The sequence below is a fragment of the Chionomys nivalis genome, chromosome 6 (assembly GCF_950005125.1).
Source record: "Chionomys nivalis chromosome 6, mChiNiv1.1, whole genome shotgun sequence".
Lineage (NCBI taxonomy): Eukaryota > Metazoa > Chordata > Mammalia > Rodentia > Cricetidae > Chionomys > Chionomys nivalis.
This window is the reverse complement of record NC_080091.1, coordinates 73,833,268-73,853,993: the sequence shown is the minus strand read 5'-3', so window position 1 is coordinate 73,853,993 and position 20,726 is coordinate 73,833,268. Positions and strand designations below refer to the sequence as shown.

The 20,726-nt window shown below is 44.1% G+C and overlaps 1 protein-coding gene across 4 annotated transcripts in view; it reads left to right on the top strand.

Annotated features, from left to right (window-relative positions):
* The window catches only part of Fryl (FRY like transcription coactivator), a 226,111-nt gene that overhangs the window by 96,402 nt on the left and 108,983 nt on the right, over window positions 1-20,726 (top strand). For all 4 annotated transcript variants that reach the window (XM_057771108.1, XM_057771109.1, XM_057771106.1 and 1 more), the window contains 2 exons: window positions 10,651-10,850; window positions 20,617-20,670. In XM_057771108.1, the coding sequence (XP_057627091.1) occupies window positions 10,731-10,850; window positions 20,617-20,670 (174 nt within the window). In that variant the 5' untranslated portion in view covers window positions 10,651-10,730. The remainder of the gene's footprint in view (window positions 1-10,650; window positions 10,851-20,616; window positions 20,671-20,726) is intronic.

Genomic DNA, 20,726 nt, shown 5'->3' with positions numbered 1-20,726 from the left:
GCAGTCAGATGACAGGTTACAGGGGTTGAACCCTCTCCCTCTCCCATGTGGGCCCCAGGGGTCAGACTCGATGGAAAGTACCTTTACCTTCTGAACCACTTTCCTGGTCCAGATGCAGTTTTTAAAAATATTTTTTTTTATTCTATCATGGCTAGTAGTTCCTTCTTGCCTGGATTACACATGAAAATGCTTGTCTATAAGGCTTTGAAAATTAATTTTAAACTTCATGGCCAGCTGTACTTTAGTTTTTGAATATAGGATCTGTAGTATTTTGACAGTCTATCTTGATTATTGCTGTATTTTTATTAGAATTTTAGCATTCCCAAATTTATAAAGTATTCTTTTTTTTAAACAGGGTCTCTCTATATAGACCAGGCTGTCCTAGAACTCACTTTGTAGACCAGACTGGCCTTGAACTCAGACCCTTTTGCCTCTGTTTCCTGACTAGTGGACTGAAGGTGTGTACCCTCCATGCCTGACTATTCTTTGTATTTTTAAAAACATAACTTCCGTGGCATTTCTCAGAAGTGTATTCCTCTAGTTATACACTAATACAGTTTCCTCCGGTATCACCTAGATAGAAAACCATGTAGAAAAGTTAATTGAAATTATTCTAATATGTTAATTCTATGGGAATTGGTACTTCCATTAAGCCGTCTTATCACAGATATGTTTTCCTTGTGTTCTGTTCTTTTATCTCCTTTAAGAAATCCCTGTAGTGTCTACGTGTAAGTCTCACAAGTCTTATAAATTTTTAAAAGCAACATGTGAGATTTTTTTTTTATTTAATGAGAATTCCATTCATATATTCAATGCATTTTGATCATATCAATCCTTTGAGTTACCCCAGAGCTTCCCCTCTGGCATGTCCACCTCCCAACTTCATGTCTTCTTCATTTTTGAAAAAAATTAACTCATGAGTCCCTTCTATGCTCCCAGTATATGCAGTGGTGTGACGTCATCTACTGGGCTATCCCCACCTGCCAGTGGCTATATCTCCAAAGAAGACTGGCCCCGCCCCGCCCCCTGCAGGTAACCATAACTGTGAACTCACGAGTGCAGGGGCTCATTAAATCCTGCCTCCCAGGAGTGCAGTGTCCCAGAACATCCAGAAGAAGGCGCTTCACAGTGCTCCGCCCCATCCTGTTTTTACTGTATCCTTTCTGCCTCTTTTGGGATGTTCCCTGAGCCTCGGTAGAGTGCCCTGTGTGTCGATGGCTGAGACTCACGGTTACTTATTCTCAGTACTTTGTCTAGTTATAAGTCTTTGCCATCATCACACTCAAAGAACCTTCTCCCACGAAGACCAAGAGCAGCTTGTGTATGGAACAAATTCCAGACATGGCTGTGCAGGGCTAAAAGGTAAAATTCTCCATGCTTTAAAACAACTCTTTTTCCTCTTATTTTCTATTTATGAGTGGAAGATATTTTTAATCCATCCTTATTTCTTGATAATTATAGTATAGAAAGTTTTGCGTATTTTTAAAATATCTGTAAGAGTGATTTGGTTTTCTTTTTTCTTTTGGTTTTTCTAGACAGGGTTTCTCTGTGTACCTCTGGCTGTCCTGGAACTAGCTCTGTAGACCAAGCTGGCCCCAAACTCACAGGGATCCACCTGCCTCTGCCTCCTGAATGCTAGGATTAAAGAAGTTTGACACCACTGTCCAGACAGTTTTCTTATGTTGTTGCATTTGCGTGTATTACCTGTAGCCTGCAGAATGGTAGTGAACAATAAGGCCTAAGTCAGCATCTTTATTTTGTTTCTATTTTTAATAGAGATGGGTTTTACGCCTTGAAATCTATCCGCTTTTCATCGTAACAAGATGCCTGAGACAATTGCTTGTAAAGAGAAAGGATTTATTATGGCTCCTAGACCATGACTGGATGAGCCCACATTTCTAAGCCTCTGTTAGGGCCACGTGGTGAAGCAGAGACCCAGAAAGGAAGAGGATGTGGCTAGCCAGGGTCCCGAAGTTCTCTGGGGGAATGCTTCTAGTTATGCCACCATGTCCTCCCTCCTTGGTACCGCTACCATTTGAACCAGGCCCCCCACCACACTCAACATCTAAACTGTGGCATTCTGATGCCAACCCCAAAGGATCATATCTATGCCCAAGTACAAAATGTTTCCCATCTGTACCCAAGTCCCTAAAGTGTTAATAATGTTCTGGCATTGCCCAAAAGTCCAAGTTCATGGTCTCCTTTGTGACCGAAGGCAAAATCAACTGTGAGCCTTTGCAAAAAAATCAGAGAGAAATACACTTCCCAGTTACGTGTGCCCGTTACAAGTTATGGACACAGAACGAGCTATTTCAGAAGCCAGAACTAGGAAAGTGGCTAGAGGCGCTGGCCCCAGGCGAGGCAGAAGCACAGGGTCAGCACTAAATCCTAGAGCTTCCTGTGGAGGGAGTGGGTTCCCAGGGTTTGGGTGTTTCGTTCCTCTTGCCTCATTCATTGCATGTGACTTGTCTCTTGGGCAGGTGTTTTTGCAGGTTGTCTGCAGCTTGCTATAGGAGGTTTTGTGCCATGCTGACTCCTCTACATTCTTGGGGGTATCCAGACTTCACAGTTCACCTTCCTTAGGCCTAGCTGAAGGGACTCACGCTTACTTGGAATCTTGGTGGAAGCTGCCATCCCTCTGTGACTTGTGTATTCCGCATGCTTGCACAGCCGGCATCCTGTGGATGGTGCCAGGTTCTGCAGTCAGTACCAGCTGAACCTGGGCCTGCCTGAGCCACAGCCATCACAGCCTTGCAATATTTCACTGGGCCTTCGGGTGTGGGGGGTACCCCCATAGCTCTGTTCTGAGAAGCACTCAGCCAGCAAAGCCTTTGAGACAAATCTGTATGACTGCATTTCCAGTCTTGTGTGGCCTCGCTGATTTGGTCGCTACTGCTGAGGCAGCTTTCCCAGGGTCCTGGTACAGACACTGTGGCTTCTCTGTACCCTTCCTGGGGTTAACAATTCTATGCTGCTTAACTGGACCATGGCATACACTGCTTTTCTGACCAAGTTGTGAACTTGCCAAAGCTTTCCACGTAGCCTTTTACGTTATTTGAGATCAGGCCTCACTGTGTAACACAGGCAGTGAGTTTGCAATCCTCCTGCTTCAACCTTTAATCCCAGACCTTTGTAAGTGTTCTTATGCACATGGGTGTGGTGCCAGCCACTGGAGCATGGCAACCCACCAAGAGCCACACCCCTGAAGAAAATGACTCTCCCTGGCCCGGCAGCCGTCAGTTGGCAGTAGCTCCCAGCTAACTGTGGGGCCTCACGAGCCCCACGCCGCCAGCCAGCATATTCTTTTTAAATACTGCCTTATCTCTGGGTTTCTAGGATGGCTTGAGCCGAGCTCCATGAGGAGTCAAGACCATCATAACTGGAATTCTCTAGCCAAGTAAGTAATGGGTTATTTAGAATATGGCTCGTTTTCCTTGAGCTTTGGAATATAGAATATTTCTGTGGAAGATTTCAAATAAAAAAACATTGAACACAGGCCAGAGATGTCACAGGACTTCTATGTTTAGAAACTGTTTTTAGTGGAAATAGTTTCGATTAAGATAAATAAACATTTTTGAAACAGCTGCTCAGAGAACAAGTAAAAGTTTTAATTATGTTACCCGTTACAGTTGAATGAGGAGAAAACGATTTCATTCACACAGTAGAGAAGCAGAATATTTCGGGATTGGAATTAACAAGATATAGATATGTGTTCAGCTCCTGAACATGGACTTTAGTTTTCCTCCTCTTCCCTTCTCTTTTAAAGCAGGGTCTCACCATGTAGCCCTGGTTGACCTGGAGCTCACTGTGTAGACCAGACTGGCCTCAAATTTGCAGAGATCCATGTGCCTATGTCAGTCTTGGAATATTGGGATTAAAGTTGGGCACCACCATGCCGGCTACATGGTCTTTTTATATTGTTTTCCCTAAGTTAGCGTGTAGAGATGTGTATAGCCCAGCAGTGTGAGCAGCAGTGAAGTTTGTATGTAGGAAGGTGTGACATAAGGTGTAAACACCCTGCCCCACAGCCACAGGAACTCAGAGCATGGAGCTGACAGAGAAACAAAGTGTTAATACACAGAACGAGGAGCCCAGACACATATTCAAGAATGGATTTAGGCCGGGCGGTGATGGCACACGCCTTTAATCCCAGTACTTGGGAGGCAGGGGCAGGCAGATCTCTGTGAGTTTGAGGCCAGCCTGGTCTACAAGGTCTAGTTCCAGGACAGGCTTCAAAGCTACAGAGAAACCCTGTCTCGAAAAAATAACAAAAAGAATGGATTTGATTTATTTTCTGGTGATACAGCCAGCACAAAATTTCACTAAGTGCACCCAGAAGAACTAGTTAAATCTTGGAAGACAATCTGCATTAGTAGCCAGAGAAACTTCCAGGCAGACAGTAGACTAGAATAAAATGAATAAATGAGCAAAGAAAGAGTTACAGCAAAATACAGGGATCTGTTTATTTCTCAAAGCGAGCCTTTTCTCATTTTTTAGACCTTTGCATTGTAAATAAGTTAAAAGATCCAACCAAAAAGTCTGATGGACCTTAGAGGATGAAGGATGCTTGGCAGTCGCGCAGTTCTGAGGACAGTAAGGCTACCAGTGGTAAGCTCTTATCAGCTGGGGCAGGAGCATACACCAGGATTTGCTCTTCCGTGGGACAATACTAATTTGGAACTAGTTAGCTGGGTGGTGGTGCACTTGGGAAGCAGAGGCAGGTGGATCTTTGAGTTCGAGGCCAACCTGGTCTACAGAGCGAGTTCTAGGAAAGCTAGGACTACATGGAGAAGCCCCGCCCCCCCCCCCCCCCAAAAAAAAAAAGGCAAAGAAGGAGAGAGAGAGAAAAGTTGAGATTGATTTAGAACCAGTTTACTCCTCGGTGTGGTTCCCCCAGGAATTTGGTTGAGTGGTTGCCCACTGAATAATAGAATAATATACTTTGAGATCCTTCCATCTTGGAAGGCAGGATGGTTCAGTGGGTAAAGACAGGTGCTGCCAAGCCTGGTGACTTGCGTTCAATGTCTGGAACCCACATGGTCAAAGGAGAGAGAGAATTAACTCTCATGGGTTGTCCTCGGACCTCCACGTGGATACAATGGCATGGAACACCCTCCCCCCACCACATACACAATAAGTAAATAATGTGATAATCTTAGAAAGAGTCTTTTGGTTTTGGTGGTTCAGTGGCTACCTTCATGAAAGTGCCAAGCAGTAGCCCCTTTGGATGCCTCCTCCCGCCCACTGAAGAATGTCCTGGTTGGTTGGGTCTATTCTGGTGACCGCCATCAAAGCTCTTACAAATTAACTGTAAGCAGCGTGCAGGTTGTGGTATGGACATACAGTTTAGTTCCTACGCGTGAGAACCATGAGCAGAGGCGATGGGTGTCGCAGGAAGAGCATGTTCAGCCTTCTTCCCACGTGGTTTGCCCCATCTTGCCTTGCCACCATCAATGAATGTCAGTTCTGTTCTCGCTTGTCTCCCTTCCTACAAGATGTGGTCGGCCTGGGGGCTCCGCTGCTCCAGGAGCTGTACCGTGATACTTTGCTGTTGACAGTTTCTTAGGGACGTTATTGGGATGAGCATCTTCTCGCCTGGCATCTGTGTGTCTTTGTGAAGTGCCTGTTTTTAGGTTGGGTTCCTTTTCTTGACATTGTTGTTTATATATTTTGCAAGCAAAGCCTTTATTAAATTTTTTTCTTCCTCGGAGCTAGTCTTTTGATCTTTGTCATTGATTTTTTTGTGTGTGTTTGTGTGTGTCATTAGTGCTGTTAATAAGTTTTCCCCTTTCCATTTGTGGATCTTGGCTCTGGCGTGTGTCGAACAGGCAGCACTGAAATCAAGACCACCTAGGTTTTTCTCCCGTCTTCCAGGAGATCATAGAGTTTTTGCATTTCATGTTTAGGTCTGTGTGTTCCATTTTTTTTGTGGAAGCTAAAAGTTCTGTTTAAATTCTTTTGCTTTTTTTTCTTAGGCATGTGGGTGTCAGGCTGTTGCAGCCGCGTGTGTTGAAAAGTCCTTATTCGCTGCCTTTCCTCTGCTCCCTTGTCAGAGATCAGTGGACTGTACTTGTGTGGGTCTATTTCTGGGCTGTCTGTTCTGCCCCTTGATCTGTTTGTCTCTTCCTTTGCCAGCAGCACAGTGCCTTGATGACTGTAGCTTTATAATAAGCCCTGAAGTCAGGCAGCGTCAGTCCCCAGGCCTTATTCTCCTGCCGCATTGTGCTGCTTGTTTCTGAGCTATTTGTATTTGTCTTGCCGTACAAACTTTATAATCAGTTCGTTGGTGGCCAGGAAATCACTCTCTGGCCTGGGTCTGCTTTTTAAACTAGTTTGCTTTTGACTTGTGAAGTCTTTATTGTTGTTGTTTTTAATTCTTGTTCTAAGGCCATTTACCTTACACGCTTTTTCCCTTGGGTGTTAACAAAACTTATTATTTGGTTGGTATAAGCAATAATGATTATAACAGTGAGCAACTCTATGGAGCCATTACATTTCCATATCACATAAACCTCTATATAAGTATGTGAACTGTATGTATCTGGGGTGTGTGTGTGTGCGTGCACACATGCATACATGTACATGAGTGCATAAATGCAGGTGTAAAGGCCAGAGGTCAATGTTGGGCACCTTCCTAGATTACCTCCCACCTAATTTTTGGGCAAGTCTCTCACTGAACCTGGAGCTCCTGATTTGGGTGTGACTGACCAGCCCGTGAGCTGCAGGGACACAGCTGTCTGTGCCCGCCCCCCAGCACTGGCATCACAGATACACACCTCCAGATCTGGCATGACGTGGGTGCTGGGGATTGAAGTCTGGTCCTCAGGCTGAGAACAAGCACTTTGCCTACTGAGCCATGCGTTCAAACAGCCTCGAAGCCCACTGTTAGAATGACCCCAGATACACACGGTCCAAGGGTTATGTCTCTTTTTATTTGCTTATTGCTCGTGTTTTATTAACATGACAGCTGTTTTATTGTGTATACTATATCAGCACAGTGCTATAGAGAATGAACTAAAGAATAAAAGTGCTCAAATATAAAACATTTAAATCTTTCTTTATTCTAATAGAGGTATTTGTGGTCAGTAGGTTTATGTTACAAGAGTATTTAATGTGACATTGGATTCTTCCATTTGTAATTCAAGTCTGGGCCATGTTCTTAAGACTTACACTTTAACATTTGTGCTTTTATTCCTTCATGGACAGGATATTATAATTGCATATAGAGAAATACTAGTGTTTGGGCTGGAGAGATGACTCAGTTTATCCAGAGAACATGAGTTCAGTTCCCAGCACCTCTATTGGCCGACTTACAACAATCTGTATTTCCAGCTCCAGGGGAGGCAACACCCTCTAGTGGCCTCCCTGAGCCCTGCATGAACAGACATATACATAATTAAAAATGTAAATACTAGAATAAAGTTCTTTTTTAACTTTTTAAAATATTTAACTCAAGCTGTCAAATGTCATGTGTATCTTGGCTAGGGTTCCTGTTAACGTGATAGAACACCATGACCAAAAGGTACTTGAGGGTAGGTAAATGGTTTATTTCACTTCAGCTTACAGTGAACAGTTCATCCCTGGGGGAAGTCAGGGTAGAAAGCCAAGCACAGAAGGAGCCTGGAGGCAGGACCTGATGGTGAGGCCATGGGAGATCCCGTTTCCGGCCTTGCTCTCCATGGCTTGCTCTGTCTGGCCCTCCCAGCACTTTGACAGAAGACAAATGTCTAGTTCTTACTTGTTATTAGTAAATCAGTAAAACCAAGTATTACTTTGTGCTTTTGGGCTCTTACTTACGCATCCTTTACACTTGCTCACTATCTTCTGTCCTGTTGTCTATCTGAATGAACTGGAAGTTTTCTAAGTCTTTCATTTGTGCTTTGTGAATGATTATGAAAGTGATTAATTCTCTATATGATACACTGCAGTATTTGCCTGCCTTCCAGTTTGGTTGTGTGAATCTTCTTCTTCTTCTTCTTCTTCTTCTTCTTCTTCTTCTTCTTCTTCTTCTTCTTCTTCTTCTTCTTCTTCTTCTTCTTCTTCTTTTCTTCTCTTCTTGCTTTAAATCTGAGGTTGTCTTTTGTATAGTTTTCGTGCCGTTTGGTATTTTTGGATCATAACATCTCAGTTGCTCATACAGCATTCCGTTAACTGCGCTATGAAAAATTAGGTTCTTTTCTAACCCTCTGTTATTTGGATGTTTAATGGCCTGACATTTCAACCAGAAGATTCTCCCCCCCACCCTTGTTTTGTAGTAGTAAATGTAATAACCGTTTGCCAAAGGCACACTAAAAGATAAACTGAAATATTGTTTTAACGTGCTTAATCATAAAAACTTGGTATTGGTAAATTTTTGAGTTTTCACCTTAGAAATGAAGTTTTTCCTGGAACTTTGATTTCCTTGACACGTGTCTTTCACACGTCATGATCCCTGAGAGCAAAGGCTCTCAACCTCCTGATGCTGCGACCCTTTAGTACAGCTCCTCATGTTGTGGTGACCCCCAACCGTAACATTATTTCATTGCTACTTCATAATCACGACTGTGCTGCTGCCTTGAATCATAATGTAAAAATTTGCAGGATCTGATCTGCCACCCCAAAAGGGGCGCGATGCGCAGGTTAAGATCCGCTGTCTTAGACCTTTTACCATGGTTCCGTTCGAAGCGAGTAGACATGCCGTTTGAGATGACAAGTGTCTGCGACTTTCTCCACAGTGACACTTGCTGATGGATTCCCTCCTTAAAGATGCACAATGTTGGGTCGTGATGCGTCGGAGACAAGCAGGTCATTGTTGGGATAATGTGTGCTCTGTTCCAAGGGCTGCGAATTTTTGTCGTGGATTGTTTTTATGATACAGTTTTAATTCTAGAATACAAAATGTGTTTTAAGTTGGTGCTAATAAAAGGTGCTTGTTTTTCAGTTCGATATTAGCAGTTTGTAGTAATCTTCAGATTATTGCAATTTTTTTGGAAAAATTATTTTGCAAGTAAATTCTTCCATGCTGTATTTTATAGAGCAGGCTTTTTAATTTTTTGAGAAGCCCTCCCCCACCACCATCACCATGTGGCCCAGGCTGGCTTAGTGACCGCTATCCCACCCCACTGGCCTCAAACTCATGATCCTGACTCCTTCAGCCTTCTGAGTGCTGGAATTGCAGGCATGTGCAATGCCCCACTTAGACTCAATTCTTCTTTGACCTAAAAATGCAATTTAGGCTTTGAATCGATATCTTTTGAGGCAAATTTCCTGTCGTAATATATACATCCATAGTTATCCAGTGTTTGAGTCACTGTGTTTTGTCTCCCCGTTTTAGGGACGGAGTTAATCAAATGACAGCTCCTTCTATGGAGAGGGCAGGAGCTGGAGATGAGTTGGTAGAATAGAAGCACAGACTTCTGTGTGGGCACGCCAAGACTGCTGCTGTAGAGTAGTCCGTATTAAGCCTCAGGCTGGGAAGATGACGTGAACTGGTTGAGTTTAGGCAGGCGTGAGGTAGGCTTGCACGGTTTCCATCCTGCCCCATAGGCCTTACTCCTTCCACATCGTCTCAGTTAGACGGCCCAGTGTCCTCTGAGACGGTCAAGTGAGATACTGTGAGTTAGTGTTGGCTCCTGTGCCTCACATCAGCAGCACAGGAGCTGGACAAAGCTCAGAGCCTTTTCTTTCCACATCCTCTGTACCAAGCTCAGTCATCTCGCTTGGATTTCTGGGCTGGCATCCCTGGAGCCGGGTCTGGGTTTCTCAGACTCCTTCTCCAGAGGAGCCAGAGAGGTTTACAAGGACAAGTCAGATCCACCCCTCTCCACCTCAATACTTTTCCACGGAAAGGTTCTTCACGGTGTCCTAAAGGACCCTCTGTGTTCCGTGTGCTGATCCCCCTCCACGCCGGGCCCGCCCTTGTCTTTCTGTCCGTGTGTGTTCAGTCTTGTGTGTTCGGTCCCCACTGCTTTGTTCTGCTCCCCTTTCCATCGCTTAGGCGTGCACCTAGGTGTGGTTTCTTTGGCCTTCGTGCGCATGCTTCCCGAGGTATCACCTTTCGGCTCCCAATCCCACTCCTGTTTCATGTACTTGTTTTGCTTTCTCTTTAATTTTCTTCATGACTCTAGCACAGTGTTTCTCAACCTTGCTGATGCTTCAGCCCTTTAACACGGTTCCTCGTGTCGTGGTGACGCCCCCAACCATAAAATTATTTTTGTTGCTACTTCATAACTGTGAATTTGCTGTTATTAAAAATCATAATGTAAATATTTTTGGAGATAGAGGTTTGCCAAAGGGGTTGCGACCCACAGGCTGAGAGCCACTGCTCTGGACCATCTGACCAGAGTCCAGTTATTCAACAAGTATTTGTCGCGCACCTGCGGTGTGCCAGGCACTTCTAGATACAGGGGAATCATCTAGGCCCAAACAGAGCAGATGAGAATGCCTGACATTTGGAAGTCACATGAACAAAGTGGAGAAATTGCAGTGCATAGTAAATACAACGTGGGGCTAGGCAGACGTTAGAGCAGCCAGCCCAGAAAGGGAACCAGGGAGAATGGCGAGTGAGATGATGGGGAGGGGTTGGCACGATGCGAGTTCCGTGAGGTGGATGGAGTAGGCTCCGCAGAGCCGGTTTTTCATAGAGGCCTCTTTTGTTTCTCTGACTTTTAGCTTCAGCTCCAGTCAGCAAAGTGAATAAGTTCTGCGCTGCCTCCAGCCTGCATCCCACTTCGGGAAGAAAGAAGAGCATCATGTCAAACATCACGATTGACCCCGATGTCAAGCCTGGTGAATATGTCATCAAGAGCCTCTTTGCAGAATTTGCTGTTCAAGCTGAAAAGAAAATTGAAGTTGTAATGGCCGAACCCTTGGTGAGTAGAACTGTCTTTAAATCTCATTTCTTTCATTTTTTTTTTTAACTTTTGCATTAGCTGGTATAATACGAATTTTTGAAAGGGAATAATATCCTTGAACACATTTAAGGGCTAGAATTGTTGTAAAGTGCTGATCCTGACAGCAGCAGTGGCTTCAGAATCCGTTCTGATAAACTCTTAGAGATAAGTAAGGGAAAGACGTGGCTGCACAGGTGGAAATCGCGTGGCTCAATAAAACCTAACAGAACAGGAAATAGAAGCTGGACTGTTCTACAGATTGGTGTAAAGGCTATAGCAAACCTACCCTAGTGAGCATCTCATTCTTTTAATTATGATTTTTGAGTCAAGGTCTCGTGTGGTTTAGGTTGGCCTTGAACTTTCCATATTGCCAGAGATAACCTTGAACTCCTGACCCAACTGTGCTTTCCAAGTGCGAGGATTGGAGACATGTGCCATCCGTAGCTGACGTACATATTTCTACACTAATGTTACATGAGAAGTGATCGGAGGCTGTGATGAGGAGGACTGCCAAAAATAAATGTGTGGGTAAGATCCTGCAGTTAGAGACCGGGATCGTGATAAAGAGCACGGCCAGCTATGCAAGGAGACAATCGTACGTAGTTCAGGCTGCTGTGAACCAGGACCTTAAAAGCAGAAGAGAGAGCAATAGCAGGGTCAGTGGCATTTGAGGTGGATTGAGTAGGAGCAGCCCTGGAGTTAGTTAAGAGTGGCAGTTGTTTGGGATCTTAGAAGGTGGCGGTGCCCTGACTTGGCTCCCGTAAGGTACACGGGAGCCTCTTGAAGCCCTTACATGAATAAGAACATTTTTCGTTTGAGTGTATTAAAGTAGACTTACTGGCGGTCTGCTATGTGGGATGGCTTGATTGGTGGTTGGGAATTCTTCTGGAGATCTCCTAGGAGATGGTGATTGTTGGCATCTTCGACCTTGAAGCTGAAAGAACACTGATATCAAAAGAAGTTAAGGACTGAGTAGACATATCATTGCCAAATACACAGTCCGAATTAAATGAAATGGAGGTGATTAGATTTGTGTAAGGCAGCCTGGTCGTTAAGAGAACAGGTTTAGCTTTAGGATGTTAGTTGGTGAGGTAGCACTGGGGATGCAGATGGCCCTTATGCTGCCCTGCGGGTTTGAAGGGAGTGAATGTGTATCATGCATTTGTATCGCGCCTCAGGACTAGGGACTGAGGCTGACTTGTACCCAACTGGATTAGGGGTAGGCATTCACTGCCAGGTGGAACTTGGAGGGATTGTTGCTCTCCTGAGGCCAAAGGCCAGGAAGTGGTGGAGTCTCAGTCTGTCTCAGTCTGCTATGCTGTCTCAGGACGGAACACAAGAGAGGAAGGTTGATGCCCTAGGAGAGTGGAGGGCGGTATCACACATGCTCTGAATTTTCTTAGGTATGAAACTGATTGCGAAGGTGGGTTCCTTCCTGGTCACTAAGTCAAGGAAGCTCCTCGGTAAAGGTGCCAGTGAGATGATGTGTTGTGGGGTTCCAAAATCAGCCAGATGTGGATTCCAAAACTGTATATAGTCCACTCCACTTAAAAACCATTCTGGAATTACATTTTACATATCAAATTAATGCTTTTCTTATACCGGCACACAGACACATACGTGTTTTATAGCACTGCATCATATTAAGTGTTTTCTTACTTTGGTTTTCTTTTTTTGGCGAGAGAATCTCACCATGTAGCCCTGGCTGTCCTGGAACTCACTATGGAGACCAGTCTGTTCTCAAATTCAGAGACCCACCTACTTTTACCCCCCAAATGCTGGGATAAGAGGCGTGCACCATTGTGCCTGGCTTAGAGTTTTAAGACATAAGAATTATAAAACTTGCTGATATATTAATAACCATAAGTTAATTATAAATATGCTTAATCGACAAAATGCTGATTTCTCTTTTCAGTGCTCCTTTAATGATATAATGAATAGCTACAGAGCCATCTTCAATGGCTCATAATTAAGAAAAGGAAAGAAAATCTTAGAAGTTTCAGAGGGTTTTGTAGTGTGTCGAATGACCAGGACCCATCATCGGCTTCGGTTTCCTTCTTGTGCCACACACTGAAAAAAACACCACCAGTTTCATGTGTTATGGTCCTGTCAAGTTTCAAATATCCCATATTCTTGACAGAATTATGGTTTTGAAATTCTTATGGTCTTGAGAGTGAAAGGATGTATGCGAAGGCTACCTAATACGACTGAGTCTCCAAATTAGCTCCTCACTCACTTAATTTGTACATAATATGTGTCAATATGTATTTATGCACACATACACATATGTATGTAAAGGCATGGACATATACACTTATGTATGACTATGTTGTATCATGGTTGGTTAATTGTCTTCTTTGGTGAGGGTTACGTGTTGGCAGGATCCAGGTGTCGACTGCAGGATGGTCTGTGGTGTAGGTATCTCACAAAAGCTTACACTTTACCATGAATTCAGCCCTAATAGGCACTGTGTACCTAAGAAGACTCGGTGCCACTGTTGAAGGCAGAGCTTCCAATACATCTTCCTTCAGAATAGTCGATGCTGTTTTACTCATTCATTTAGCAGGTTATTTCAGGGGTACCTGCTACATAATCCTAAAATGAGATTATAAAGTTTTTCTTCCATCCTGGGAGCCTGGAGAGGTGGCTCAACAGTTAAGAGCACTGGTGTTGTAAGGAACCACTTGTTGGTTCCCAGCTGCTCAACCCCAAATAATCACACAAAAACGGTATTGATTAAATCACTGCCTGGTCCATTAGCTCTAGCTTCTTATTGGCTAACTCTTACATATTAATTTAACCCATATCCATTAATCTTTGTATTGCCACATGGCAGTGGCTTACTGGGTAAAGTTTTGGCGTGTCTGTCTCCAGCAGGGCTACATGGTTTCTCTCTCACACTGCCTCTTTCTCCCAGCATTCAGTTTAGTTTTCCTGCCTAGCTACGTTCTGCCCTGCTGTAGGTCCAAAGCAGTTTCTTTATTAATTAACCCTGTTCACAGCATATAGAGGGGAATCCCACATCACACTGACTGCTCTTGCAGAGGACCTGGTTTGGTTCTCAGTACCCACAGTGGCTAGTAACCATCTGTCACTCCAGTTCCAGAGAATCTGACCCCCTCACAAGACGTACCTGCAGGATAAACACTTGTATACTAAGATAAAAATAAGTGAATCTTTAAAAAAAGATGCTATTGTATTGTAGCATGGATGCTGCTGTCCCTTTATCACACTCTGAGAGAAGGGCGTTCCTGCCTCTTCTCCCTGCCGTACTAAGAATGCCCCTGAACCTTCATCACAACGTATAGATTTTTACCCGTGACATCCTTCTTACCAAAGCAGTTCCTCCTTATCTAGGTCAGGTGGCTTAGTTTGCATTTCTAGCCAGGTCTAGATAGATTGCAGATCCATAGCATCAAGATAATGAAGACACACGGACCCTAGCCCTGCGGCAGTGTGTAGACAATAGTTTCGGGTGCTTTCACCTGGTGAAGTTTATTCTCTACCCTTTGAGATAATAAGTAGCCGCCCACGTGGCTCCCTGGGTTCTTCAAGAAAAGCCTCCCAGGCTTCCAATTGAGCACAACAGTCCCCAGGGCTTGTCCAGTGGACAATGCTGACCTGGCTCCTGGTCACTCAGAACAGCAGGCTGCTGAGAAGCCGCAGGAACCTAATCTGCAGGGAAATGATAGAATCAGTTTTCTTCCTTCCCGTGGAAGGAATGGAAATAAAAGAAGGCTGCAGAGGCCATCGAGGTGGAGCCAGGCTCGATTTTCTTCCCTTAATTTCATTTGTTAGGAGGAAGACTCCAGAAGGGCAGGCAGTGATTGAAATGGCAGCCTGCATGCTAGGCAATCCAAGAACTTTTGCTGAGATGGCTGACTCTTGGCTTCCCAAGCTTACCTGTTAATTGTGTCCATTGTCAGTGGCTAGAAAGAAGATGGAAGATGTCAGCCTGTCACGGGCTGATTCAGACCTTGTGCCTTGTTTCAGGGCCCGCATTTCAAAAGCTCTCCGATTTACCTTGTTATTTGAGAATATTAAATATTCTTATTTTATTTTGAGTTTGTTCCACTGCATCTCTATCTTCGTTTTTTTTTTACCGTCTTCTGGCATACTTTCCAAAATAATTTAAAAAGATTTATTTATTCAATTTTTATGTATATGAGTATTTTGCCTGTATGCATTTATGCGTACTGTGGGCCTGCAGTCTGTGGAGGCCAAAAGAGGGCATCAGGTCCTTGAACGGGAGTTACGGGTGGTTGTAAGCCACCACGCAGGTACTGGGAACTGGACCCGGGTCCTCTGCAATAGCAGCCAGTGCTCTTAACTGCTAAGCCTTCTCCCCAGCCCTGGCATGTGGACTTTAGCATGCTCTTTTCATGAATGAGGCTCTAAAGCTCTGACTGTAGGTACTGTGCACACACACATGATCTTCCCATGTAGTCACTGGGATGGGCTCTGTCAGCTCTTCCTTGAGAGGCCATTCAGGGTCTCGTGGGAAGACCTGCAGTATCCTGAATGGGACAGTTTTGGTTTTGGATAGTGTTCTGAGTTCGTGTTCCTACTTTGAAGAGATCTTATAAAGGAAGGTATTAATTGGGACCTTGCTTATGGTTTCAGAGGCTTGGTCCATTATCATCATAGTGAGGAGCACAGTCAAGCATGGCAGACATGGTGCTGAAGAAGCAGCTGAGAGCTGCATCCTAATCTGCCTCCAGAGAGAGAGAGAGACAGAGACAGGGCCTGGCATAGGTTTTTGAACCCTCCAGCCCATTTCCAGTGGCACACTTCTCCAACAAGGCCACCCCTTCTCCAAAAAGCCACACCTCCAAACTGTCTCTAATAGTGTCTCTCCTGATGACTCAGCCATTCTTGTTCAACCCACCACAGCCACCCAGCATGGTGGGGGCTTGGCTGTAATTAATCACCCGTCTTTGGGGTGAGACCTATCTGTAGTTGTATTCCCACAGCTGGTACCTCTCACTAAGGAAGGCAGGTGCCCTGTGTCTACTGTGAAAGTATCACTACCCTCAGATTTAGGTGGTGAAGGAGACTCTAAAGCTCATTCAGACACTCATTCAAAACACTTGTCCAGCCAAGTGGTGGCTCATGCCTTTCATCCCAGCACTTGGGAGGCAGAGGCATGCAGATCTCTGTGAGTTCGAGGCTAGCCTGGTCTACAAGAGAAGGGTTTTGTGCCTGGTGGGTCCACATTGTGCCTACTTTATAATGGGTCGTAGCACGGGTCTTCATAAACACATACGCTGTGGGACAATGGTCTTGCACTCTGTAAAGGTTTGTCACTTGTATTACTTTAATAAAATGCTGATTGGCTGGTAGTAGCCAGGCAGGAAATATAGGTGGGGTGACCAGAAGAATTCTGGGAAGAGGAAAGGCTGAGTCTGCAGTTGTCACCCAGGCACAGAGGATGCAGATAAGAATGCCTCACTGATAAAAGGTACCAAGCCACGTGGCAAACACAGACAAGAATTATGGGTTAATAATGTAAGTTATAAGAGTTAATAAGAAGCCTGAGCTAATAGGCCAACCAGTTTATAATTAATGTAGGCCTCTGTGTGTTTCTTTGGGACTGAGTGGCTGCAGGACCAGATGGGACAGAAACCTCTATCAACACAAATAGAAAGAGATGATATATTTGGAGTTCAGTGATCTCAGGGGTCTTGGATCCCGTCACATGTAAAGGGTTTCTTTATAACTGTGGTATATAGATGTGATTTTATTTTAACAGGAATCAGTCCCAAATAAGTATATGTATTTCTCAATGCAGTCTACCCTCAGCTGAATGGATAGTGCCTCTTCACTTGGAGAAGGGTAGACCCTACCTCTTCAGCACACCAATTGAATAAGTCTTCATAGAACTGTCTCAGGGAGCACTAAGTTTTTGTTCTCAATACTTGCCTCAGTTTGTGCTTACATACTGGTATGATTCTTTTTTTTTTTTTTTTTTTGGTTTTTCGAGACAGGGTTTCTCTGTAGCTTTGGAGCCTGTCCTGGAACTCCCTTTGTAGACCAGGCTGGCCTCGAACTCATAGAGATCCGCCTGCCTCTGTCTCCCGAGTGCTGGGATTAAAGGTGTGCGCCACTACCGCCCGGCTACTGATTCTTTAGGTGTGTATGTGCATGTGTGTCTGACTGGTAGGGAAGGAACCAGTGTGTATGAGAGAGAGAGAGAGAGGGAGGGAGAGAAGGAGGAAAGGAACCAGGACCTCACAAGTGCTGGGCAAGCACTCTGCCTTTGAATTGTATTCCCAGCCTGCCTATACTCTTGAGCACATTGAAGGCGGGGACTCATTGTTTTTCCTAATTTGTATCCCCAATACATCATAGTGCCTGTCTCTTAGAATCTAGGGCTAAAGCATGAACAACACAGTGGGAGTGAAGCAAGACAGAATAGAAGAGGGGAAAAAACCCTCCCTTTTTTTTGATTGTTCTTTGTCTGTTGAAGCATACAGTCCACAAAATATAGCCATCATATAGATTTCTCCCTCAGAGAACAAATCCATATTTCTGTGAAAGCACAAATTTACATTTCTATAATATACTTCCTGCCTTATATCTTAGGTGGTAAACCTTTATAGCAAAATCTAAACAGTCACAGACTTATTTTTGTAGTCTTTTGTTTTACTGGTATATATTAACTATACACAATACTGGTTTCATCATACCGTCTTCATCTGTATCCCATCATGATGTCTTTTGGTCATTCTCACTCCGCACTGCCCTTTTGTCCTGCTCTCCATAATTGCCTTCCTCCTCCAAACTAATCTCCCCTTTGCTTTCATATTTTTGTTTTTATTAATAACCCAGTGAGTTTCCTTAGAGCTGCTTACAGGAGCACGGGCACCTTACCAGAGGCTACACCCTGGAAGAAAATGATTTCCTTCCATTAACTGTGAGCTCCTTGCGGGTGTTTGCAGGCTTGGAACATCCTGCTTCCTTTTGGTGGTGTTGGGCATCACATCCAGGGCTGTGTGTGTGGGAAGCACACACTCCATACCACAGAGCTATATCCCCAGCTCCGGTGTAAAACCTTTTGATGTATGATCTCAGCCTCTCTTATACTGAACACCTAAGTCTAAATATATAAAACGAACATTACTGGAATCCGGAAAGTTTTAGATAGGAAACGCCTGTCTAAATAGTTCAGTTCAAATTCACTTGACATTAAGGCATTCCTTTCTTTTGCTTAGCAATTATAGTAAATTCTTCTAAGTGGTTGGAAGGTTTTGTTGTCTTTGTTCTTAAACAGTAGAAGAAACTGTGGTCTTTACTCATCTTAGTTGACATCCTTTTGTAACTTCTTGCTTCTCACTGTTGGGGAATACAATATTCTGAAATTGTCTCTTCCATTCTGAGAGACTGGAACTTTCACTGGACCTCACAGCCAGAGTTAATAATACACTTTAAAGTCGCTTAAGACTTAGGACTGCTGTCCTACTTACTGTGTGTTCAGCCTCTTTAACCTGCCTTGAAGGGAAGAGTGTAACAGCCAACCTTCCTTGCCGTGGGTTTCCCTAAGCTAAAGCATGGGTACAATCTTAAGTTTGTATTCTTTCAAAAAAAAAAAAAAGAAAGTTTGTACTCTTTTATGCCCCTGACCCCCAGTAATACACTAGTGTTCTGATAATCATTTGTGGGAAACAGCAAATAAGCCAAAAAATTTCTCATAAATGAATATCTACCATAAATATTGAACACAAGATACTGCTAGTTTTTGATAAACAGGGATGCTTATAATACTGTTGTTATTTCGGTCAGTTGTGGCTAGTTGGAGTCAGTAACTTAATCCCTTGGAAACTCTGTTCAAGACTTTTGTACAATGTCCCTCATCCCTTTCCCATGTGACGCTTTCTGTGCTGTTCAGTAAATACAGAGTGAGTTCCTTTGTTTGGAGCACTCATGCACACACAGATCCAACAAAACACAGACACACAGGGACCAACAGACATGGGGACAAAGTCACAAGACAGCCTTCAGGCAGGCACAGATTCAGACTCATACAGCAGACAGACGGGCTGATGGAAGACACAGGGAGACGACAGTGGAGAATTTCAGGCTGGTCTGCTGGTGGTCCAGTGACACCACAGGGAGGTGCCTTGATTTCTTCAGTGCGGCACTGGTGCATTATTGGTGACTGGGTTTATTCTTGATGTGTTCTAACCAACTGCAGTTGTCAGGATACAGACTTAATGAATCCTGCACATCTTTAAGACTTGTTTTATTATTTCCATTTCATTGGTATGTGTCTGTGTGTAGGTGTGTGCACGAGAGTGAAGGTGCTTGCACGGGCCAGATATATCCCCCAGAGGGAGTTACCCGAGGTCGAATTGCCTGTAAAGCCTAGTCTGGGGGATTCGACACCTCTGACCTCTGTTTGCACCTGCACTCATGTGCAAATACACACATAAAATAAGTGGCTCAGCAATGAAGATCACTGGCTGCTCTTCTAGAGGACCTGGGTTCAATTCCCAGCACCCACATGGCAGCTCATACCTGCCTGTTACTGCAGTTCCAAGGCTTCTGACACCCTCACGCAGACATACATGCAGGCAAAACACCAATGCCCATAAAATTAAAAATAAATAAATTATAAAAGAATAAATCTGTTTTTAAAAATAGAGTTGATGTACAAAATGCTTATACCTCCACCAGCCCTCCTCAAAGAGGGAATTAATTATACACCAAGGAAAACTGACTTAGCGTGTGTACACCTAAGACATGTTTTGGGGAGGGAGGGGGCAATAAACGCATTTTCTAGAGCAGTGGTTCTCGGGCAGCCTACCCACTACTGTTTCTTCTCTAAACAATTTTGGTCATAGAACTAGACAGTCCGCCACTCCACCTTAAACTATCTCATTTCTGAAAACAGCACTTAATATTATGTTTGTTTGATTTTTTTTTTTTTTCAAAATGAGAAAAGCAAAGCACAGAGCTCTCGAGTCCTCCAGACAGCTTTCAAATCGAGCTACCTGGCCTCCCAGGTGGTGGCCACCTTGCTGTATGAGGATGCTATTCGTAAGCACTTATGTTTCTTACCCCTCTCCCTTGAGACTGGGACTCAATTTGTGCTCCATAAACCACACTGGCCTTGAGTTTACTGTATAGTTCAAGTTGGTCCCAAACTCCCTTCTGCCTTCTCCACCCTCCCTGTACTAATGGCCTCCCAATCAGTTGTTCTACCCCTCGACTGTATTCCCAGCCTAGTCAGCTCTGCTTGAACAAACGAACAAACTAATAAAAACATAATTGATGCCCTTTGAACTTTAATAGGTCCTTTGTTGAACTTTCATTTCTTTTTTTTTTGTGTTTGTTTGTTTGTTTGTTTGTTTGTTTGTTTTTTGAGACCAGGTTTCTCTTTATAGCCCCGACTGTCCTGGCACTCACTCTGTAGACCAGGCTGGCCTTGAACTCACAGAGATCCACCTGCCCTGCCTCCCCAGTGCTGGGATTAACATTGTGCGCCACCACTGCCCTGCTAAACTTTCATTTCTTAGTCAAAGAATTATTCGCCATAAATAGTGCCGCTCTGTCTAGAGAGTGGCTGTGACGTCCCCTGCATGGGAGTATTGGACAAGGGTGAGATGGAGGCTTTCCTTTCTTTAAAGTGACCTACTGGAAAGTGACCATAGGTAAAATGAGCTGTGAAGTCTAAATAGCTGATCACACGGAGACCTCCTAATGTTCTGTGTTTAAACTGTATTGTTTTGTTTTTTACCTATAGGAGAAGCTGTTATCTAGATCTCTTCAGAGGGGTGAAGATCTACAGTTTGACCAGGTACTGTCATTTGGGGGGAACACTCTTTCTTTGGGGAATTGTGTCTGTTCTAATAA